This window comes from Chelonia mydas, chromosome 2, assembly GCF_015237465.2.
Source record: "Chelonia mydas isolate rCheMyd1 chromosome 2, rCheMyd1.pri.v2, whole genome shotgun sequence".
Lineage (NCBI taxonomy): Eukaryota > Metazoa > Chordata > Testudines > Cheloniidae > Chelonia > Chelonia mydas.
Genome location: NC_057850.1, coordinates 79,053,978 through 79,079,080, shown reverse-complemented (window position 1 = coordinate 79,079,080; position 25,103 = coordinate 79,053,978). Strand labels below are relative to the sequence as shown.

The 25,103-nt window shown below is 40.0% G+C and overlaps 1 protein-coding gene across 2 annotated transcripts in view; it reads left to right on the top strand.

The window, feature by feature from the left end:
- TTC39C (tetratricopeptide repeat domain 39C) overlaps positions 1 to 21,174 on the top strand; it is a 62,347-nt gene extending 41,173 nt beyond the window's left edge. The window contains exons 7-14 of one of the 2 annotated variants that reach the window (XM_037892740.2): positions 1,540 to 1,633; positions 3,731 to 3,838; positions 4,389 to 4,498; positions 5,180 to 5,303; positions 7,649 to 7,746; positions 9,898 to 10,002; positions 17,986 to 18,024; positions 18,515 to 21,174. In XM_037892740.2, the coding sequence (XP_037748668.1) occupies positions 1,540 to 1,633; positions 3,731 to 3,838; positions 4,389 to 4,498; positions 5,180 to 5,303; positions 7,649 to 7,746; positions 9,898 to 10,002; positions 17,986 to 18,024; positions 18,515 to 18,604 (768 nt within the window). In that variant the 3' untranslated portion in view covers positions 18,605 to 21,174. The remainder of the gene's footprint in view (positions 1 to 1,539; positions 1,634 to 3,730; positions 3,839 to 4,388; positions 4,499 to 5,179; positions 5,304 to 7,648; positions 7,747 to 9,897; positions 10,003 to 17,985; positions 18,025 to 18,514) is intronic. The other variant, XM_043539733.1, reaches the window with a different exon arrangement.
- The last annotated feature ends 3,929 nt before the right edge of the window (positions 21,175 to 25,103 follow it).

Here is a 25,103-nt window from a genome sequence, read left to right as displayed (position 1 = left end):
AATCTAACGCATACCTAGCTAGATTACCTACTAAAAGTTCTAAGACTCCATTCCTGTTCTATCCCCGGCAAAAGCAGCGTACCCCGACAGACACAGACCCTTTGTTTCTCTCCCTCCTCCCAGCTTTTGAAAGTATCTTGTCTCCTCATTGGTCATTTTGGTCAGGTGCCAGCGAGGTTACCTTTAGCTTCTTAACCCTTTACAGGTGAGAGGATTTTTCCTCTGGCCAGGAGGGATTTTCAAGGGGTTTACCCTTCCCTTTATATTGATGACACTAAGGCTAGAGCCCCCCAGGCTATTTCTTCAGAAATCTGCCTGATAAGAGAGAGAAACACCCTCACTCTTCTCAGCGGATTGCGGCAGGCTGAGTTTTCATCAAGCCCTTTGAACTCTTCTGCTACCCCCAGTCTTTCATATCAGCCTATGGACAGTGGGTTTAGTCCACTGGCTAGATTTTTCATGTCCTGTCTCATAGCTTTGTCATGTAAATATGATGTGAGGGATGATTTATGCAGAAAATTTCATCCAAAGCACACTCCAGTCTTTCAATTTGTTCCCAAAGCTCAGACACTTTCAAGACAACGAAAAATCTGTGAATTTAGAAATCATTATGGATATTATTAAGGAAATAATGACGCTGGGTGTTACGCTTTACACAGAAATTCTTATATCCAGCACTGCAGTAGGAATACATCTCAAACTGTTGTTGTGTCTAAAGTAACGAGACTTGTGACTATATATAATATATCTGGTGGAATAGAAAAGTAAATAAAAACTACTTGCCCCTAAACACACATGCCTACAGAAAACAAGTTTGTATCTCAGACCTATTACAAAAAATATATAAAGCCAAAATCAGTAAAATTTACGTTTCCAGGCGGAAATTATGAAAGACACTTTTGTGTGTGTGGCACCTTTTATGTTGCTTAAATACTCTAATAGGTTTGCTACTCCGTCCCTTCTTCCTTTGCCAAGTATGCTGTCATTAATCTTTGATTGCTAACTCTAGGCCTTTCTGGCTCCACATAGGTGCAAAGGTCTCCTCACACAGATCCCATGTTGCCTCAGGACTAAATTGGCTATGAAAATAACTTCAGGTTGCTTGGTGTTAGCTGATTTAGCTCAGGCTAATGGTATTATTCAGTTGACAGAAAGCACCCTCAAGTTATCGTCTGTTATTTAAACAGACTGTTATTTCAACCAAGCTATTAATATTTGACTAGTTCAAATACTTCATTAATTTTACCTTCCTCTTTACCTCCTCCCCATTCTGCTCATCTTAATGTCAGGAATTTCTGTAATTTGTTTTGGATTCAAGTCTCACTCGACAGAATATTATGCGCCTTTCTTTTCCAGCAAGCTATTGACTATCGTGTGAAATATGGGGCCTTCTATTCACTAGATAATCATTTGTTCTTTAATTGCTACTGATAATAAAGAGATTTGTATCATTTTTTGAATTGCGATTATAATGGTTCAAATTTGCATTTATTTAACAGTAGTTGCGTTATGATAGTCTCTTTTTTCTCCCCCTCTTAGTGTCAAATCAACAGTGCCTTGACCTCCTTTCATACTGCTTTGGAACTTGCAATAGATCAGAGAGAGATCCAACATGTCTGCCTATATGAAATTGGTAAATACAGCTTCAATGACACATACATTTTCTGCTCTCAAATTGATTAAATGACATCATTGTATATTCTGCTCTTCCTAGTTAAGGTTTTTTGATTATTTGATGCCTCAAAAGTTATTAAAGTTTGAGTGTCTTAATTGCATAGATTGTTAATAATGCTTCTTCCTATTTGGGGGGGAGGGATAGCTCAGTGGCATTGGCCTTCTAAACCCAGGGTTGTGAGTTCATTCCCTGAGGGGGCCATTTAGGGATCGGGGCAATAATTGGGGATTGGTCCTGCTTTGAGCAGGGGGTTGGACTAGATGACCTCCTGAGGTCCCTTCCAACCCTGATATTCTATGATTCCTTAGTTGTCAGTTGGATTGTAACATTTGATGACTACATGAACATACAACATACATACAAACTGTACTCCATGATTTTCTATGTGTAGAAACCTCTATAGAATCAAGAACACAGTGCACAAATTAGAGCTGGCTACTTTTTACTCTGCCTTTTTTTCTTAAGGCTTTCTTGTCCACTCCATAAGACTGAAAGCCTTCTTCTGTCCATTGCCATGGAATCAATGATTCTGTGCCAAGGATTAACAATCCTGCTGGAGCTTCTGAGCTGCCAGGGTTTGAACATATACTCCAATGTGTACGAAAGATAAGAGCTATGGCAAAAGACCATAAATGGTTGCAAAAAGAGCAAACATCATTCTGGGATATATTAGCAGGAGTGTTGTAAGCAAGACACAAGAAGTAATTCTTCTGCTCTGCTCCGCACTGATTAGGCATCAGCTGGGGTATTGTGTCCAATTCTGGGTACCACATTTCTGGAAAGATTTGGGGAAAGTCCAGAGAAGACCAACAAAAATAATTAAAGGTCTAGAAAACATGACCTATGAAGGAAGTTTGGAGGGGGAAAAAATACAAGGGTTTGTGTAGTCTGGAAAAGAGAAGACTGAGGTGGGACATAAGTTTTCCAGTACATAAAAGGTTGTTACATGGAAGAGGGAGAAAAATTGTTTTCCTTAACCTCTGAGGGTAGGACAAAAAGCAATGGGCTTAAATTGCAGCCAAGGCATTTTAGGTTGGACATTAGAAAAAAAAACTTCCTGTCAGGGTGGTCAAGCACTGGAATGAATTGCCTAGGGAGGTTATGGAATCTGCATCATTGAAGATTTTTAAGAGCAGGTTAGACAAACACCTGTCAGGAGTGGTCTAGATCAGAGGTTCTCAAAGCCGGTCCGCCGCTTGTTCAAGGAAAGCCCCTGATGGGCTGGACCGGTTTGTTTTCCTGCCGTGTCCACAGGTTCGGCCGATCGCAGCTCCCACTGGCCGCGGTTTGCCGCTCCCGGCCAATGGGGGCTGCGAGAAGCGGCACGGGCCCAGGGACATCCACAAGTAATGACCATATAGTCTGCATGCCTGTGCATATTTAATAAAGCGGCACGGGCCAGTGAGAGCTGCGATCGGCCGAACCTGCGGACGTGGCAGGTAAACAAACCAGTCCGGCTCGTCAGGGGCTTTCCCTGAACAAGCAGTGGACCGACTTTGAGAACCACTGGTCTAGATAATACTTAATCCTGCCATGAGTGCAGGGGACTGCACTAGATGACCTCTTGCGATCCCTTCCAGTCATACGATTCTTTGATTCTGTAATAACCACAGAAAATTCTATAGCCTTGGTACACTTGTAAGTACTTAGAAGAACTACTCGTTACTGAATCTCCTCTCACATAAACAGAAAGTGAGCATAGCAGTTCTCAGTTACTAGTTTGAGAACTGAATAAAATAAAAACGCATCTTTTTGCTTGAAACTCTTGAAACCTGTTTTAATTGATACACTCGAGTTGATCCCTAAAAAATGTATTTGTTATCTTGTATAATATTATGGTTATGGGTAACGAGGCAATTTCCAATAAAGTTTTAGGTATACTTCCCTTCAGATTTTTCAGAAAAGATTTTTTAAAAAATGTAATGGAATTCCTCAGGGTGTCTTAAAATCCTTGGACTTGCCACAACCCAAAGTGTTCACAAACATTCATTATTTGTTGCCTATACCATTAAAGCTAATGTGATTTTGGTCATAAGTTAAAATTCTCTTTTTTAGGCTGGTGCAGCATGATAGAAATGAATTTCAAAGATGCATTTGAATCCTTTGAAAGGCTTAAAAATGAATCAAGATGGTCCCAGTGCTATTATGCCTACCTGACAGCAGGTTAGTATTTTTAGTGATAGAATTAGTGATGATTGTGTTAGTGTGTGTGTGTGTGTGTGTGTGTGTGTGTGTGTGTGTGTATACACACATATGTATATACAGAAACAAGTCTTTGGTCATGAACTTTTGCAATTGTGGAAGTTAATTGCACACTTGGAACTTTGTCTAATTCCTCCTTTTATACTGTCCATATTAAAGAGCTGTGGCTCAGATTTTGTTTATGTTGTTGTAGTTATAAGGCCACCGTCACCATAATTACTCAGTACATAACAAACATTAATGAATTAATAATCAAAAGACCCCTCAGAGGCAAGTATAATTATCCCTATTTTACAGATGAGGAACTGAGCACCAAGAAATTGGCTTGTCAGAGATCATACAGGAAATCTAGGGTAGACTGGGAGTTGAACCCAGTTTGCCTGAGTTCCCTTCACCAAAAGACCATGCTTTTCCCCTTTACCTGCATAATGCCCTATTTCTATTTTTCCCTCTTTCATATCCTGGAACCTTTTTAGCAGAATTTTTTGTGTGTGTGTGTGCTTTATTACAGTGTGTCAAGGAGCCACTGGTGATGTGGATGGTGCGCAGAATGTATTCAAGGAAGTTCAGAAGCTTTTCAAAAGAAAAAACAATCAGATTGAACAATTCTCAGTCAAAAAGGTTTGGTTGGCATGGATTGAGTTGCTTCAGTACAGTAACTACAATTGGCAATTGTGTTGTCCTTTACTCAAGGATTTGGTTCTAAACAAAGTCTATTTTTTCCAGTAGCCATCTTCTCTAGTGTTAATTTAGTGGAAAGGATTCAGGTAGAAAAAGTGAACAGTGCTTTATAGTTTAATGAACTACCAACAGGAAAAAGGTTGGTAGCTTACAACTAAGCTTGGTTTACATAATCTTCAGAGGAAAAAAAATACCGTGATACCAAAGCTGCAGCACTAGTCTTTCTTCCTGCTTCATTTCTTCCTGCTTCATTGTACCCTGTTAGCTCTACCGTGTATGCTCTTAGTTAGCTCATTCTGAAATCTGGAAGTGATGGGGAAAGGCCATACAAACATACAAAAATAGTCCACCACTGCATCAGATTGTATTTTAAGTTGTTTTTTTTTCCCAAGACTTGTTTAGTCATATACCAGATAACTTTGATCTTGATTGAGAAACAATAAGTGTACTATTTCAACAACTTAGTTTTAGTCCTAAAGAGCTGCAAGCTAAATTTTCACACCCCGAACATTTTAACACCGTGTTACTTGCTTTTGTGAAAACATCAGAATTACTGTTTGTGACCCTTATCTGTCTCTCCTTCTGAGAGGAACTTAGCACAGCTATCTTTACTGTTTTCAGGCAGACAGATTTAGGAAGCAGTTACCAACCAAAGAGCTCTGTGTGCTGGCATCCATTGAAGTTTTGTATTTATGGAAAGCCCTTCCGAACTGTTCCTTTTCTAACTTACAACGTATGAGCCAAGGTAGGATATATGTTTCCTTGGCTATCTTTTTCAGTGAGATAATATAATCTTTTTTTCTTTTTTCTGTCATGAAGACTAGATCATTGCAGTAGTATGAGGGCTGAAATATGTGTTGACATTTGATAAGCAAACTAAATTATTTGGATAGTTCTGGAAAAGTATATTCATTAGGACTCAGCTTAACACTTATTTTGAAATAGAGAGTGACACTTGGAAGGAAGAGGCTTTCTCAATTTTTTTTTTTTTTTGACATTCATGACAGCATTTTAATTCAAAATCCCGTCTACTGCAGATAATTGTATTATTTCAACTTTGTTTAATGACTCTCTTAAACCTAGCCACAAAAGAAACCAAAAACACAGCAATCCATTTGTGTTTTAATTGTCACCTAAGTGTACATAACTTCCATTAATATCTGGGGATTAGAGAGAGAGTTAGATATGGAATTGCAACGATTGTAGGTAATTCTAAATAGCTCAGTGGTGAGAGGTATGTAAATACACACAGTCTCACACACACTCATACCTCACTATCCTCTCCCCTCACCCCAAAAAGTATCTGTGGAGGTGATACCATTTGTAAAATTACAGAGCCATGTGTTAAATTAATGTATCATGCACCTTTGATCACCTCTTTGCCCATTGATCAATCTCCCTTAGGATTTCTGAGCAGCTTCAAATAATCCCTATTTTTTTTTAAAAAAAATCTAGCTGCAATTGAAATATCTCCTCCTTCTCCCTCTACATGATGAATTTCTGTGCATGCCACACATGCACTCAACGCATTGAAAATTACATCTGCTTGAGGCCCAGAGTCTTACCCCAGTAATAGCTTTTCTATCTATAAAAATAACCTTACAATACATTAATTTATGCCCCTGCAGGAGCTTTATATGATTGGAAGGGGGTCGATTCAGATTCCCAATCTTCTAGCCCTGGAAGATGCTAGAAAGACCTTTAAATAAAGAAGTTTTTGTGTCTACAAATAATAGTTTCTAGAGGGCTTTTTGTGGGTGGTTTTTTTTAAATAGCTCCATCTGAGCGCTGTACATTTGGACTTAAAGAAGGTAAGGCATCTGGTTCTAATAGACAAAGAAATATGAAAAATAGTTCCTATGCAAGTTTTATAAACTCTCTCAAACATTTTCAGAATAGCTTTTCTGTAATTTCGGTGGCACGTACAGAATTGGGGGGGAGGAGGGATAGCTCAGTAGTTTGAGCATTGGCCTGCTAAACCCAGGGTTGTGAGTTCAATCCTTGAGGGGGCCATTTGGGTTCTGGGGCAAAAATTGGGGATTGGTCCTGCTTTGAGCAGGGAGTTGGACTAGATGACCTCCTGAGGTCCCTTCCAACCCTGATATTCTATGATTCTATGAATAAATTATAGTGTTTGGTATTAAAGTTCTTTTGGCATGAGCTTGTATTCTACTCATATCTCATGAATAACCCTAAATTCATGCTGATAAAACCTTTAGATCACACTGTTACGTATTCCTGTGATATGTAAATATGTTAGTGTTTCTAATGTCTGTTAATTTTTATAAAGCATCCAGAACATAAGGTGGGCATTCAAAATAAGTTTAAATAATAAATACTAGATCTTGTTTCCCACCCTTTTGAAAGCTGAACCCTGTTTATTTCAGGGGGAAAAAACAAAAACAAAAAACTGTTGTGCTTCCTCTGCAAACTTACCATGTGGTGTTTAAAAGCATCCCTGTTGTATATACATCTTCTGTACGTGGTCCTGGCCTGCACTGGGAAACTATAGATCTTCATAATATACCTCCTCTTTTCTTATATGCTTCAGTGAACAGTGAAATAGGTTCACAATGTTGGCATTTAAAGCATCTGAGTTAGCACCTATTGAAATGCATGGTGCATTTCACATCTCAGACATATAGTTTAAGGATCTATGCAAACTCAGGTAGAAATATCTGCATCATTAGCTTCAAAACATGAAGTGAGTATATTTTCCCAGTAATAACCAGTATTGCTACCCCCAAACATTCAAATAACAAAACAAATAACAAAACAAAAATGGGTTATTTTAATTTGTCGTCCGGCTTTGAGCCTTTAAGGTTCAGTTGGCTCACATTTTCATGTTTTTCTCCACAACCATGAGGGCTAGAAAATTACGTTTGGTTTGTTTGGTTTGTTTAAATTAGAAATGAGAGAACATTAAAGATACAGATTACAATATTTGAGACTGGCCATTGCTAGTTAAAAGTAAGCTACAGAATTTAGACATTTTCTAATCTGATTTCAAAACAAAACACCAAAAGATCATTTTTATTATCAAAGAAGTATAATTTGATTACAAATTTAATTTGATTTTTTTTAATTAAGCTTGTCATGAGGTTGATGATTCATCTTCTGTTGGTCTGAAGAATTTGCTTCTTGGTGCCATACATAAATGCTTAGGAAATTCTGAAGATGCGGTTCAGGTAAGTTGTTACAAGGATGATAATGATGTACCCAACTATCTTATAAATGACTTCATTTCTGATTAAGTACAAACTTTTGTTTGTCAGTGCTACTGACACACTGGGTGAATGATAGTAGAGGATATTAAGTCTTTTCAAAGTATTATGAAATAGTACAGTAACTCCCCGCTTAATGTCCTCTCGCTTAACATTGTTTCGATCTTACGGCCCTGCTCAATTACAGAACATGCTCCATTTAAAGTTGTGCAATGCTTCGCTATAACGTCGTTTGGCTGCCTGCTTTGTCCACAGCTGACAGCCCCCCATCAGCTCCGCTATGCCCCCCCAGCACCTCCTGCCCGCTGGCAGACCCCGCAGATCAGTGCCTTCCCCCTCCTCCCTCCCACCTCCTGCCTGCGTCAATCAGCCGGCTTGCAGCGTTCAGGAAGGAGGAGGGAGGAGCGAGGATTCGGCATGCAGGCTCCCCCTGACTCCCAAATGCTGCAAACCAGCTGATTGCCGCAGGCAGGAGGCAGGGGAGGAGCGAGGACTCGGCGCGCAGCCTGCCCCCTGAATGCCACAAGCCAGCTGATTGCCATGGGCAGGAGGGAGGAGCAAGGATGTAGTGTGTGGAGTAAACGGGGGGGGGGAGAAGAGGCGGGTTAAGGGGGGGGGGGGATTGAGGGAACAGGTGAAGTGGGCGTGCCAAGGGTTGAGCCCCCCGCCCCTGGTGCTTGCAGAGTAGGGGAAGCTGCCGCCACTGCTGCTGTGCAACGTGCTTCTCCTACCTTATAGCACCTTCAGCTTCCTTGCCTGCCTCATTGTCTCCAGTGCCAGTGGGCTGTGCCTGTGTGGCGTAAGCAGGGGGCACCTCCCAACTATAGAACTGTACTGTACGGCAAAAAAAAATTTCCCTGGAACCTAAACCCCCTCGCCCCCCATTTACATTCATTCTTATGGGGAAATTGGATTCGCTTAACATCGTTTCACTTAAAGTCGCATTTTTCAGGAACGTAACTACGACGTTAAGTGAGGAGTTACTCTATGTATTACTGGATTTCATATTGTATGAAGGGAAAAGGCTAAGACATGAGCTTCAGTGATATCCCACTTCCTATTAAGGGCTAATGTTTAGCAGACGTATTAGCAGAGGTGGCCAGCCAGGGTGAGAGTTGAAGGGAAAAGAGGAAGTGGAGAATTTCAAAAAAGAATTGTGCCTCTGAGCTATTAACCAGGGTTTAGCACATTTTAAAAAAAAAAGTCAGAGAGCTCAGCTTCTGTTAGTGATATATACCTTGGAGCCATCTTAAGCTCTAAAATAGGGTGGCCAAAATTTGGTCCACAGGACAGGGGCAGCTCTCTGTGTTCTGCCATGTGGCCTATGATCACCCTCACATATAATTATGGAAGTGTGATGTGCAGTGATTACAGCCTTTATCAAGCAGGATCTGGAGTCGAATGGCCTGGCTACTCAGAACAAGATGTTACACTATGGGTTCTGTGGATCACTCTTCCAAATTGAGTGGCTGCAATCTGCTCCCTTTTGTACAAATTTGGGGCATCCCTCAGGCATTTGCCATCTGCCAATGCAGCTCTCTCAGTTGGACTGAGTTTGAACACCGTTATTCTGGATCTAATGGAAAATTGAAAAGAAAGATGGTTCTGAGTATTAGCAAACTTCAAAGAGACCATCTTAATGTAGATGGAATTGGAATTTGTTCTGCAATCACTGAATTCTTTGAACTTGTTTTATTTTTGCAAATGGAACCCAATTCACACAAAAACAACGAAGGTGGTGATGGTTGGTGAACTCTTATTTCTAATTCTATCCAATTTATTTTAAAGAATCTGTGTCTGTGACCTCCAATTATTAAAGAACCATGTTAAACCTGTAATTTTTTTTTCAGCTAAAGATATAAAATCTTTGGATCAATTCATGAATCTTTTTTGACACAGACCTAACATTTTTCTCTAACAGCAGATGCTGACATGAATTCATATGATCACTGTTGTTAAGGATTCTTTAAGACATAGGAAATGTTGCTCTGTTCAGATTATGATTTTTGGAGTTGGTTTGTAGTGCTTGATGTTGAGGGTGCTTCTTACTTAGTTTTCCAAAACGAACAAGAGACTACTAATTTTATTGTATAAACATTGATTTTTCTCTTGCAGTTCTTTCAGCGAGCTGTTAAAGATGGACTGTGCCGTCAAAACAACTTATACATTCAGCCATATGCTTGCTATGAACTCGGCTGTCTTTTGTTAGACAATCCAGAGGTAACAGTAGAGTACATCTTACATTTTTGGAAATGGAAAGGGGGTCAGCTGTGACCACTCTAAACAGACAATGAAAATGTGTTATTTTACAAGTGATCAGTTATAGGAGTTAATTTTAATTACTTTTCCACCTGTCTATAAAGAGTCCCTTTAGTTTTATGTCTTTAGTGTGCTAGATACCCCATTATTGTCTAGGTGGCGATATCATACTGTAGAGATTGGCATACATCATACAAAGTTTACACTGTGATGTTTGCAAGGGCTTTGTGCATACCTGTGACGGTATAATAATGATTGCTTTCTTTTCTGCTCATTTTTACCTATTATATAATAAATATGGATCTGAGATGGTCCAGGGCAGCTGCACTGAAACATTTCATTTCTGGCCACCAGCTGGTGACTCTCTAGCAATAAGATCAGCGGAACCATTCCAAGTCCCTGTCTATTTTATAGCTAAAGTTTAAAAAGAAAAAAAAATTACATAAGCAACAACAAAAATTATTGAAGCAAGAATATTAGCGATCTTAATTAGTTCTGTGTCAAAATAAACATCTTTAAGTATTGCCTATATATATCCCCCACTCTTGGGATAAGTACAGTGGCGCTGGAATGCTTTTTACAATGGGGGTGCTGAAAGCCAGTGCTTCCCAATTTTTTTACTTCACACCCCCCTTACCTCTGTCTGTGCCCCCTCTCCCCAGAGCTGGGGCGAGGATTGGCTGTGGCTACGGGAGGGTGGGGGGACACGGACAAGGCTAAGGGGGCTGGGGCTGGCGGGAGCGGGACCCCGGGTGCGGGACCGGCGGGAGCGGGACCCCGCACAAAACCTGGGGGTGCTGCATCACCCCCCGCACCCGTAATTCCCGCACCTATGGATAAGTACATGCCTGGCTCATGAGCTCAGAATATTTTTATTGGGACCACCCATTCCCCTATCTCACTGCACAAGGTATAAAAGCTCCTCTTGAGTACTGAAGATGCAGCAAGTTTGGAGCATACTGAAAATCCACTCAGACTGACTTCTGTGCTTTCTGCCTTCTGATGTATGGGTTTATCAGTCTTTCTCACTCTATAGTAACTGAGTTTCTACCAGGAAACATTTGCTTCATGTATTCCATCTGGGTGGTAACCACTTCCCTCATAGGATTTAAATTTCCCTCTCACAAAACTCGTGGGCTTCTGTTCAAACTTTGTCAGGCTATTCTATGTATAATCTGAGAAGAGACAATATTCTTCCTACCCATAACGTCAGCCTTAGAGAGTTAGTGAATTATAGATGTGTTGCCAGATTCTCCCAATCCCATGTTCCATAATGGTAAAGTGACCTTGCATCCTCACCCCAAATTCATATCTAAAGTAGTCTCTGATTTCCCTAAGATTCATTCACATCTAGGTATGTCAGGCTCCCTGCATTAGGTGTCTGGAGAACCTTAAGTTGTCCTCTGTAGAAGACCAAATCTGTACATAAGTTTCCTCAAGCTTTTTGTTTTGTTTTTGGTGGCATATGGAGTTAAGAACAGAACTCAATCCATCTGACTTCACAGTCTGTCAAAATAGATCAGGAGATGTATACATGATTGATATGACCTGGCAGGTGCTCAGCCACCTGAAAATATCAGAATTTATTCAACTAAGGCAGCTTCTGCCTTATCTCCCTTGTTGAAATATATAAAACCTTTACATGGAGCTCTATATACTTATTTTAAATAGCATTACATCCTCCACTTTTTTCTAAATGAGATGGCCAGTTCAGGGAAGCAGGCTGTTAATTAATGCTCTTCAGATCCAGCTCCTGGAGACTCTGTAGTAAGTGGAATTGATAGCACCACATGTTGTTAAGGTTGCCCAACACTTTTCGTGGTAAGATCCTATTTTCAGTTGTTTGTAACATTGCAAAATGTTAACCATTTAGGCTGAAATTCTCCATGCTGGGTGTCTGCCTCAGTCTGAATAGTTTCTGAAAACTTTAGTCCAGGGGTCGGCAACCTATGACACGCGTGCCAAAGATGGCACGTGAGCAGATTTTTAATGGTATGCTGCTGCCTGCCGGGTCCCAGCCGCCAGCCCCACTCAGCCGGCTGCCGAACCTAGGCCGGGAACCCGGCAGGCAGCAGCATGCCATTAAAAACCCTGCCCGCCTTGACCCGCTCTTCTCTGCCCCGCTTCCCCCCCCCGGGGGGGCAGGGTGAAGAAACTTGGTCCTGCTGGCTGCTGCTGCAGGGCAGGCAAGGTCCTCCCTCCCCCGCCTCTTCCCCCAGTTGCCCCTCCTCCTCTCCCTCCCTGCCGCCAATCAGCTGATGTCCCTTGCGAGGGAGGGGGAGAAGTGGAGCCGCAGCTCTCACGCTGCTCCAGGGAGGAGGCAGAGAAGAGGTGGGAATGGGGCCTTGGGGAAGGGGGGTGGAATCAGGGCATATCCCCTCCAGCCCCCTGCCATAAGCCGCCCTGGGCAAGGGGCTGGGAGCACCCCCACGACCCTAGCCCACAGCCCTCTGCCCTGACCCCTGCTCCCCCCCCCCACGACCCCTGCCCTGACTCCAGCACCCTCCTCACATGCCCCCAGCCCCTGCCCTGACTCTTGCACCCCCCACATTCCCACCCCCACCCTGAGCACCAAACGGGAGATCCTGCACCCCCCACACATTCCCACCTGCACCCCTCGCACCAAATGGGAGCTGCCCAGGTAAGCGCTCCACACCCAAACCTCCTGAGCCTCCTCCCTCATTCTAGCTCCTGGCCAGACCATACACCCCAACCCCCAGCCTGCTCCTTCACTCCGAGCCCTGTGCTCAGTGCACTCCCACCCTCAGCTCAGTGCAGAGAGAGTGGAAGAGAATGGGCTAGAACCAGGGAGAAGGTAAGTACCCACTCTGTGTGGGCAGGGCCAGGATCCCAGACCGGCAGCAGGCTGAGCTGGGCCAGCAGCTGGGACCCTGGTTGGCAGGAGCCGGCGGACAGAACCGCAGACTGGCAGCGGGCTGAGTGGGCCGGCAGCGTAAGATCAGATTTTAATTTAATTTTAAATGAAGCTGCTTAAACATTTTGAAAACCTTGTTTACTTTACATATGACAATAGTTTAGTTATATAATATATAGACTTAGAGAGAGAGACCTTCTAAAAAACGTTAAAATGTATTACTGGCATGCGAAACCTTAAAGTGAATAAATGAAGACTCTGCGCACAACTTCTGAAAGGTTGCTGACCCCTGCTTCAGTCAAACTGGTTAAGCAATTTCCGAGAACAAGGCTAGGGAAAAATAAGTTGTTTTGTCCTTAAAGATCTGGCAACCACTTCTTTGAAAATTTCTAGTGCTCCCATGCTTTGGCACATCGACTTGAAATTTGGCAGAGGTGTTCCTTTCGCCATCCTTGATGCCAAGGATGATCCTTTTGCCATCCTGGTGAATATCCACGCAAATTTGGCCAAGTTAATAAACCTCTAAAATTTCTCACATGCTCAGCAGAGACTTGTTAGAGTTTTGCAGCTAATTCTCTGAAGATTCTGTCTGTATTGGGCATGTTCCAACTGCTTGCAACTTTACATGCTCAGAAGACTCAGTAAGTAGCATCCCTACACAAGGACTGAGCATGCTCCATGCTGGGGCTTTGCGGGCTGAACAGGACTTTCCTTGTAATTGCTCTTCAGGTATGACTGTAATAAGGAGTACAGGAAGACCGTCTATCCTGGGCTCTCTCTGCTCCCCCTGTTGCTTCCCAGGCAGGATGGAGGGGAAGGTGGAAGCCACCTGATTTGAATGCAGAGGGGTGAGGCAGGGAAGAGATGAATGTGTAAAGAGAGCGGGGTAGGAGCCAGGAATGAAGAGAGGGGGAGCTGTGAACAGTGTAGGGAGGGAACAGGTACAGGAGTTGAGCAGGGTGAGGGAAGATACATAGATTATAAAGCCAGAAGAGACCATTTTGATCATCTAGTCTGACTTCTTGTATAGCTTTGGCCATAGAACTTCTCCAAATACATTCCTAGAGCATATCTTTTAGAAAAACATCCAATCTTGAGTTTAAAATTGTCAGTGATGGAGAATGTACCACAACCCTTGGTGCATTGTTCCAGTGGTTAATTACCATCACTGTCAAAAATGTATGCCTAGTCTGAATTTGCCTAGCTTCAACTTCCTGCCATTGCATCATGTTATACATTTCCATGCTAGATTGAAGAGCCCATTATTGAATATTTGTTACACAAGTAGATACTTACAAACTCTAGTCAAGTCACCCCTTAAACTTCTCTTTCTTAAACTAAATAGATTGAGCCCTTTGAGTCTGTTACTGGAAGGTATGTTTTCTAATCCTTTAATCATTCTGATGGCTCTTCTCTGAACCCTCTCCAATTTATCAAGATCCTTCTGGAATTGTGAACACCAGAACTGGACAGTGTTCCAGCGGCAGGTCATCAGTGCCAAATACAGAGGTCAAATAACCTCCCTACTCCTACTCGAGATTCCCCTTTTGTTTCTCAGAATTACATTAGCTTTTTTGGCCATAGTGTCACACTGGGAGCTCATATTCAGCTGATTATCCATCATGTTCCCAACTATTTTTCAGAATCACTGCTTCCTAAGATAGTCCCCCCCTCATTATATAAGTATGGCCTATATTCTTTGTTCTTAGATGTATGTACAGTATTTACAGGTGGCTGTATTAAAACACACATTGTTTGCATAGTTTACTAAGCGATCCAGATTGCTCTGAATCTGTGACTTCTCCTCTTCATTATTTACCACATCCCCAATGTTTGTGTCATCTGTACTATCAGTGGTGATTTTATGTTTTCTTCCAGGTATTAATAAAAATGTTAAATAATATAGGGCCCAGAACTGATCCCTGCAAGACCCCCCTAGAAACACACCTGCTTGATGACAATTCCCTGTTTACAACTGCATTTTGAGACCTATCCATTAGCCAGTTTTTTAATAATTTAATGTTGGTTTTTATATCATCCTAGTTTTTAATCAAAACTCATGTGGTACCAAATCAAACACTTTAGAAAAGTCTAAGTATATTACATCCAGACTATAAAGGTAATCTCATAAAAATATCAGTTTAGTTTGACAGGACCTTTTTTCCATAAACCCACTTTGATTTGCATTAATTATATTGCCCTCCTTTAATTCTCTATTAATCAAGTCCCTTATCAGCCGCTCCATTATCTTGCCTGGGATCAATGTCAGACTGACAGACCTATAATTACCTGGGTCATCCCGTTTACCCTTTTTAAAAATTGGCACAATATTAGCTTCCTTACAGTTTTTCTGGAATGTTCCCTGAGTTTCAAGAATTACTGAAAATCCGCATTAATGGTCCAGTGAGTTCCTTAACACGCTCTTTAAAATTCTTGCATGCAAGTTATTTGGGCCTGCTTGTTTTAAAATGTCTAACTTAGGTAGTTTCTGTTTAATATCTCCAGAGATACTAGTGGAATGGAAAGAGTGTTATCATCACCATATGATGAGACTATATCATCTATATTTTCCCCAAATACAGAACAGAAATATTTATTGAACACTTCTGCCATTTCTGTGGTGTTACTGATAATTCTGCCATTTCCGTATAGTAATGGACCAATGCCATTGTCAGGATTCTTTTTGTTCCTAATATATTTTTAAAAACCTCTTTATCATCCTGATCTCTGCTGGCCGTAGAGTTTTCCTTGTGACCCTTTGCTTCCCTTATCAATTTTCTACAATTCCTAACTTCCAATTCATATTCATTACTGTCAACTTCCTTTTTCTTACATTTGTTATGTTGTTTTTTTATTTTTTATAGCTGCCAATATGAGCAGCAGGTGAAGTATGAATAGAGGGGGACTGGGAGAGGCTGTGAAAGGCAGAGGTCTGTAACTTCTTGAGTTCTCCAGAACCTGGAAATGAACCCAGTAACTCTTGACATTCCTTTGCTGTCTAGCAAATAGCTGTGAAACTCAGGCAAAGTGTGTGTGTTTTCATCCCCCTCCAGTGGTGGGTCCACATGGAAGATAACTTGATATCAGTTACTCTTTTAGCCCAAGTAGTAGAGGACTGTGCTATGGATTTACTGATCCCATCCCTGCTGGTGACCTATGTGGGGAGTGAATATGATTAAGAAATTTTTGTGTTTTCAGTTTTTCAGATAATTTAGGGTTGGGTTTTTTAATCTGTTAAAAAAGTTGCAAAGCACTCAGAAGTTAAGAAACGTTGGATTTATGATTACCTGTGAACTCCCTCTCCCATGCCTATGAACTATGATTAGGCTTTGCAGAATTTGGTTTTTATTTTTTTATATTTTGACAATGTTATCAATGTTTATTTTAAGCATTATCAGTGGAAATGTTTTTTTGGTCAGTTTGCATGGGTATGATGAAATTGACATTCATGGACAACTAAAAATTAAAAATCGAATCCTTCCAAGCCTAATTATGATATAGTCTTAAATTATATGATCACATATTATTTCTTCCACAGGACCCCTGTCTCGTTCAGTGCACAGGACTAACTTTTGAGAGCTTTCAACCCTAATGTTTTAAATGTATTTTTTGTATGTAATACATACTTCTTCATCACCTTCCTACTTTTTTGGAGTCTCTTGTAAAGAGATTTGTGAATTAGAGGAAGTAACTGATTGATGGTTGGGGCTGCTCACCATTTTATACCATCAGAACTGGGCATGGGAGTGAGTGGATCCCAGCATACAGTGCTTTCTAGAAGCTAGAGATCACAGCCCAGGTGTATGCATATCCCATCAGTGTGGATCATCTTTCGTTACAATATGATTCTCAGAGTTTTAGATCTTGTAAACATAAAAAACTCTGGAAATAAACTTGGGGCATAGAAGAGAAGGATTAAACATACTGAAGTTAATGAATGAAAGCTACAGATACTGATTTGCATTTTTATCATAAAATCATGACTTTTAATAAAAAAGTACTCCAATTTAATTTGAAATTATTCATTATTTATCTATGAAATCAAACAGCATTTCATCTGAATTAACTTCATTATTTTTAAGCTTTTCCATTCATTAAGCTGTTCAGTACCATGGTGGTAGATGCTATATAAGAGACTGAAACTTTGGGCAAAACACAAACTTTATGGGTAATATTTTTATACACTTTTGAATGTAGCTATACCATTTAGAAATAAAAACTACAAATATTTAAGGTATTTGTATTCAGAAAAAATTTAGTAAGATATTCATCTGAATCACTTTCATCTTTCTCAGTGTCTTTTTTTTTTATCTTTTGTTGTCATACTTGTAGAAGATTTTAAAATAAAAAAAATCATATTCATCTTACTGGGGAATAGAGTAGCAACCTTCAAACCAGTAATAAAAATTCAGTTGAAAATATCAAATTTTTCCTACAAGCTTGAATAACCTTTGCTATGTCAAGAAAAATAGCTCGTTATTGACGAACAAAATATTCTCTTTTCTCTTCCAAATCATTCTAATAAGGTCTATCTTTATCCAATGCTTATTATTGCAGATGGGCAAGTTGTATGACATATGGAAATCCTTTAGTATTTCTAAAGAGGAGGTTCAAATGAATAAACTGAAACCGATAAGAAAAAAAACTTGAAACTCAGTAAATAACTGATATGTTTTTCAAGTTGAATTAGTCAAAAGAGTAAATTTGCGATTCTTAAACTTCAGTTTGCCTATAACTTTAGTGCTTTCACTTTATATTGTAGCTCAGTGTAGTGCTTATAGTTCTACATAGTGTTGTGTTTTGTTTTTAAGTAGACAGAAGTGTTGTTTTTTAAATACATACAGAAATACATACCACAGGACCAGTCAGGTACCTTGTTAGGAGCCTGTAAACACCTGCAGGGCATGATGTTTAGTACCATGAGTAGTCCCAGTAGACCCCATCTCCAGTAGTATTTTCAGAGTTGAGACTTTAGGTCTTGTCTGACCGTTATACTTTAAAAGATTCTCTTTGACCTTTCTGCCATGTGTACATTCTTCTAAAGTGATATTTTCTTCTTCTTTTTCTAGACTGTGCCAAGAGGCAAAATCTTACTTCTCCAGGCAAAGGTAACAAATCAACACACCCTAATCCTGCTGTTAAGTGAAATTGAGAGTTCAGTTTGTGGTGTAGGTTTTATAGTGTTGTTGTATATTGATGCTCTATAACTTTATATAAACTGGAACTGGTCATTCCTTTTACTCATTGCATGGGATTCATTGGGATTTCCTGGAGCTTTTGGACATATACAACTTCCCAGTTACTGTGCAAGTTTTTAATAGAGAAGTAGACTGGTCCCTGCTTGCACTTGGGAGGTAGAGGGGAACCTCCTGCGCCGCCTTCTAATTGGTGGACTGTGCTGTGGGAAATCTATCTACCAACAGCAGTGCTTAATTTTGGCAAGGGAAGAGGGTTATTAGCAATTTTCAAGCTCCAAGACCCATTTTGCTCGTCCTAGTTACTGTTTTGTAGCTCAGTGACGTCTTAAGCATCCTCAACAAGTCACCTTGATATCCTAAGGTCGATGTGGTTAATAGTTGTATGAATTTTGTATTACAGGAGGAATTCACTGGATATGATTTTGAGAACAGATTGCATGTCCGCATACATGCAGCCTTAGCCTCTCTGAGGGAAGTGGTTCCACAGTGACAGCCGGGAAGTCTTGACGTATTCTTTCCCACAGTTTCCGCACTTTAAGATAAAGCAGAGGTTAAGCTTTTGGGAAGATTGGCTTTTCTTCTGAAAACCACCTGTGCCAGAGACACTTTCCTAGAATGTTCAGGGTTGGTGTGACATAGTAAAGTTTTACAATCTTAATCATTAAAAACAAAATAAGTCAGCCAGAAAGAGAGGGTTAAGTGATATTGTGTTTTAACTCTTTGTTTAGTTTAAACCAACTGAACATTTGTAGTCTGTGATCGTAGCCTTACCTGCACAATAAGCACATATCTGATTTACCACAACAACATTGGCTCAGTTTTGACAGGTATCATTTACCTGTTTAAATAGTCTAAAGATGTTTTCTAGGGAGAACAACCTCGTGTTCGATGAAAATAATACAATATAAATAATTGTTGAAAATTGTAAGTTTGCAGAGATGGACAGAACTCTTTTTTTTTCCTTCAAAAGCCGACGAAAAAGAGGGGCACAAAAGAAGAAAATTGTTCAGTGAGGATAATAGCCAGTCTGCTCATTATATTTACTGGGTTAGTCCAATGTCTTGATGATGCATACTATGTGTACATTTTAGAAAACTTCCACCCATATTTGTGATAAATTATGAGAGTATTTAGGCTCTCTGCTTCTGGTATTTTCCAGCCAAATACTTTGTTTTTGACATTTAGTCACTGTATGCGTCATTTTAGTTTTGTTCTTAATGTTCTAAATGGTGCATTGGCCTGCTAGGCTAGATATTCCAAGAGTTTAGCAAATCCTTTTCCACTCAGGTTGCTAAATATTGTAAGAAAAGGCAGTAGCCTTAAAAAGTAGTTTTTAACCCCCCTTATTTTTAAGTAAGGTGGTCTTACTGAATAGTATCACTTCCCTTACTTCCATATATGGTACTCTAAACCTCAGGTGTTTAAAGTATTCATATACCTCAGTCAGCTTAAGAATATTTGCCACAACCATATAACATAGCCAAATGTGCAGTAATACTGTAATCTGTTTTCCTGTCAGTCAGTCACATTCACTGTCTTTTTATGTTGTCACATTCTTTTTAGTATAATATTTTATCGAGATATACATTTTACTTATAAAAAATGTGAAACCTGGCCAGAATGGTAGTAAATTCTGTTGCTTTGCATAACTGTGATAACCATTTCCAAGGAAATCCAGTCATCATAAAAGCCTTATCTTTGCTCTGGCCAGGTTGCTTTAAATGTTTCCCTAGCTCAATTTCTCTTTTTTTTTTTTTTCTTTTTCTTTTTTTAATTTTATTTTGTGTCTGCAGAATGTTTCCAAAATGTAGTATTTTGCTGACATCTAACTTGCACTGGTTTGCTTCAGGAGTTGCATCTCAAATGAGACCTGATGTGGAGGGGGGGAAAGTAATGATGTATATTCACTAGGCAGGGAGAAAAGATTAGGATAACAACCTTTGCTTTCTAACTGGAAATACAGAATTCCCACTATTAGGGATTTGCTTAGGAGCAGTCCAGTCTCCCCTTTTTATTGCAGTCCAAGATGGGGAGAAAGACTTTGTGAATCCTAGATGCTATAATGTAGCTTTATTGTTTTATGGTCTAGTTACAGTACATGTAATGAACATGTTTCTCCTTAGATTTGATTCAGTAATACTGAGTCACAAAATTCTGGCTTTGTGAGTTCAATCCTTATTTGAATTGGTCAATTCAAACAAGTATTGGATAGAAGCGTTATACTGTATATTACTTTGAACCCTGATTGTGATTTAAAAGTGAGCTTAATATACTTCTTTTTATTTCTGACTTATCTGCTTTTTGTTTTTTAATCAAGGATATAGTCCACTTTGGATAAGTAGCAAATAGGCAACTTAATATTACCCGCAGATTTCCTGTAGTATCCCATTTGCACTGAATGCAAGAACGCACTGTCCAGGACACACAATTCCTGCATCGCTTCGTGTTGAGATTTGAAGGATCCAAATACCCCCAGATGAATAGTAGAGACAGTGTGAAAGTCGGCTTACCAAATGGCCTACTCCTCTCACCAGGCCTGTTGAGTTGGAGTGGTATGGAAACAGACTTGTCTCACTATGTACTCCTACAACATCTCAGCTCTGTCCAAGTTTCAGTTTCTCCATGGAGTCCAGAAAATCATCACTGAAGTGGAACTGTTTCTGTATTTTTTCTCCCCTCGTAGGAGAATCTCCTTATTTGTAAATGTCAGTTATTTTTTATATTAGATTATGCCTGTGATGAGAACAATCTCAACTGTATTTTATGTAACTTGAATAAGTTTTTATACTTTAGAGCTCGGAGGCGTGGTCTAATAGCAATAATGCAATACGCATCTTCCTGGTGAATATGTTTAAGATTTTATCTTTATTGGGTCAGGTATTTTTTGGTTGTTGACACAGTTTTTATCTGATTATGGCTCATTTCAAGTAAATAACTAGAATTTTTAGATGTCACCAAAAATAAGAATATTTATTGTGGTGTACTGTACATGTCATTAACTTACAGAAATTGCACTTTTATATTTCTGCTGAGTAAAATTAAAAGAAAACATGGACCAGATTGTTCTCTTGCTCTTTAAAATTACCCATAGTCAGTGGCTTCCTGAATACAAAGATTCCAAGTATTCATAAACTTCCTGGCTGGTAGTGAATTGTATAACAGCAGTTACCTCAACCTCTGTTCTTTCGTCATGGTTTTAGTCTTCTGGTTTAGAAAATGGGTTGTATATTAAGCTCAGTCGTGGCATGGACATGAAGATTTGATACTCATTGTAAAGATCTTTAATTTTAGTCCCCCTAAAAATCTGTACGCACAGTATTTCTCCACTTTCCAAAAATGTCTCCAGTTTTCTCTCAAGTGAGCACATTAATTTCTTCTTTTGCTGACTTTAGATGCTAGTTTTGTATTCTGGCCATGGCTGGTTCTTAAATAAAATTCCCCAAACCTGTATTTAATTGCCTGTCCATTTTCCGAACATATTCCTGTCTAAACAGTTTCTTGGACATTTTCTAATCCAAAATACCTCTGTAGATGTTCGAGATTCTAAATGAGAAGCAGTGTGTTGGTAGCACCATACAATACACGTATTTAATAGAGTGATTGTGAAGGGTCTAAAGGAAAAGGAGTACTTGTGGCACCTTAGAGACTAACAAATTTATTTGAGCATAAGCTTCGGCTCACTTATCGGATGCATTCCTGGTTGTCCATGAAATAACTGCACAAACCACCTCCCTTCTCAGTAATGATCACAAAACAACATCCCTATAGCAACTATAGTAGCTGCCTACACGGAAAAATATTAGGAAAATATGTAATATATGTTTAGATGTCTTTAGTGCAATTTATTAGCTGGAGATAAGCAGCCGCCAGTGCCATCTGACCAGCTAGCTATTCCTGAACCACCACCAAGTTATCCATGGGCCACAATTTGGGAATCTCCTATGTACTCAACTCCACTAATCTTTAATAGTAAGAAGCAAGATACCAGTATATTGTCTATAATTCTCCATGCTGCAGATATTTAACGACAGTGGTTGATAAATATTTAAATGGTTTAGAACAAAACAAAAAGCTGGGATTTGCAGCCTTTCTATCTTAGTTATAACTTGAGCAGGTGCCTGTACAACACTGCCTCAAATTGTAATGTTTCAAGGTTATCCGATCAATCATTTCAAAAATTAAGTATACTCTGTGGGCCAGAGCCTCATCAAAATGAATAGAGTGCAAATTTATTCTAAATCAATGGGATTACTCCATTTATAACAAGAGGTCTGATTCTAGCCCATTATGTCCAATGCACAATCAAAACATTGCAAACAAGTACTCTATGTTGATTCATCAATCATAGGGCTTGCCTTAGTTCCACTGAATTGCATGTACCTGTATAATTTTCATCTATGTCAAAGCAAACAAATTATGTAATAGTAAAAATAACTCTGCACTGAACAACTGTGTCCAGTTCTGGTGCCCACAATTCAAGACAGATGTTGATAAATTGGAGAGGGTTCAGAGAAGAGCCATCAGAATGAATAAAGGATTAGAAAACATGCCTTATGACAATAGACTCAACAAGCTCAGTCAATTTAGTTTAACAAAGAGAAGGTTAATCGGTGACTTCATTACAATCAGTAAGTATTTATATGGAAAACAAATATTTAATAATGGGCTTTTCAGTCTAGCAGAGAAAGTTATAACACAATTCAAGGGCTGGAAGTTGAAGCTAGACAAATTCAGACTGGAAATAAAGTGTAAATTTTTAACAGTAAGAGAAGATTAACCTTGGAACAATTTATCAATGGTTCTGGTGGATTCTCCACCACTGACCATTTTTAAAATCAAGATTGGATGTTTTTCTAAAAGATCTGCTCCAGCAATTATTTTGGGGAAATTCTCTGGTCTGTGTTTTATACAGGAAGTCAGACTAGATGATCATAATGGTCCTTTCTGGCCTTGGAATCTATGAATCTGTGAACCCCATTTACAAGATACACTGGAAAAACAATGCAACCATTTTAAGAAAGACCAAAATCCTGTAACATAGTGTGTTGCGAATGTATATTCTCACTGAAGGTTAATTCAACCACTGTGACCAATAAAAAGAACAGGAGTACTTGTGGCACCTTAGAGACGAACACATTTATTAGAGCATAAGCTTTCGTGAGCCACAGCTCACTTCACTGGATGCAAGTGAGCTGTAGCTCACGAAAGCTTATGCTCTAATATATGTGTTCGTCTCTAAGGTGCCACAGGTACTCCTGTTCTTTTTGCGGATACAGACTAACATGGCTGCTACTCTGAAACCTGTGCCCAATAGTAGTGCTTCTAGGTAAAAGGTAACTGGTAAAGGCTACTGTGCATCTTAAATGCCTACATGCTCAGGGTTTACATCCTGTGCTTGGGCTGTACCACTACTTTCTCTTAGAGGAATATCCCTTCCAGTTCTGTGTATTCCATTTGTTGTTGGCAGAGCGTGTTTTCACAAAATGCTTGGTGGTAGTGACCACGCACCTACATAGGATTAGAGCAGGTATTCTACTGTGATGTGACGGATCAAGGAGAGAATCCTGAAAGAGACTGTAGGATCAGTATGTTCCTCTCTTATGGTGCAGGAGTCTGTTTCCTAATAAACTACCTGAATTCTCAGCTTGACCTTCAAAGACAATAAAAATACATAAGAGCTGTGCTAGGTATAGCTCAAACTCAGACCTTTCCTGTCCCAAAGTCAGGATTGAAAACATAGATCCTGACAGAGAAGATTTTTCAGAGTTCAGCAAGGGCCACAACTAAAGATGCGTAGACCCTGAGGCTCAGCAGTGTATTGTGGTACCTATGGCATAGCTCCACATGTGACAATCTCAGTAGACTTTGTAGTCTAAGTGGTATCAAGCAGTACAGACTCTTATTGCATCAGATGATGGACAGCTGCTGAGGCTTTCCTGGCTTGGTGGCAGACCAGAGACAAACTGCAATTATTCATAGATTGTTAAGGCCAGATAGGACCATTATGATCTAGTCTGACCTCCTGCACAGAACAGGTAATAGAATTTTGCCCAGTAATTCCTGCAGCAAGCCCATAACTTCTGACTGAGCCAAAGCATGTCTTTTAGAAAGATGTCCAATCTTGATTTAAAGAGTTCAAGTGATAGAAAATCTGCCAGGTACCTAAGTATAAGTTATTCCAATGATTAATTATCATCACCCTTAACTTACACAGGATTTCTAGTCTGAATTTGTTCTAGCTTCAGCTTCCAGCCATTGCATCATTTGTCTGGTATGTTAAAGGCCCTCTACTATCAGAAATCTTCCTATGTAGCTATTTATAGACCATGATTAAGTTACCTATTAAACTTATCTTGAATAAACTAAATAGATGGTTTCTTTGTTGTCTCAGGGTATGTCTACACCATGAAATTAGGTTGAATGTATAGAAGTCGGTTTTGTAGAAAGCGTTTTTATACAGTCGATTGTGTGTGTCCCCACACAAATGCTCTTAAGTGCATGTAGTCGGCGGAGTGTGTCCACAGTACCAAGGCAACCGTCAACTTCTGGAGCATTGCACTGTGGGTAACTTTCCTGCAGTCTCCGCCGCCCATTTGAATTCTGGGTGGAAATCCTAGTGCCTGATGGGGCTAAAGCATTGTCACGGGTGGTTCTGGGTACATATCATCAGGCCCCTCTTCCCTCCCTCCTTCCGTGAAAGCAAGGGCAGACAATCGTTTTGCGCCTTTTTTCTTGAGTTACCTGTGCAGACGTCATACCACGGCAAGCATGGAGCCTGCTTAGCTCACTGTCACCGTACATCTCCTGGGTGATGGCAGACACGGTACTGCATTGCTACACAGCAGCAGTTTATTGCCTTTTGGCAGCAGACAGTGCAGTATGACTGGTAGCCGTCACTGACGTAGTCCTGGGTGCTCTTTTAACTGACCTCGATGAGGTCAGGGGCGCCTGGGCAAACATGGGAGTGACTCAGCCAGGTAATTTCCCTT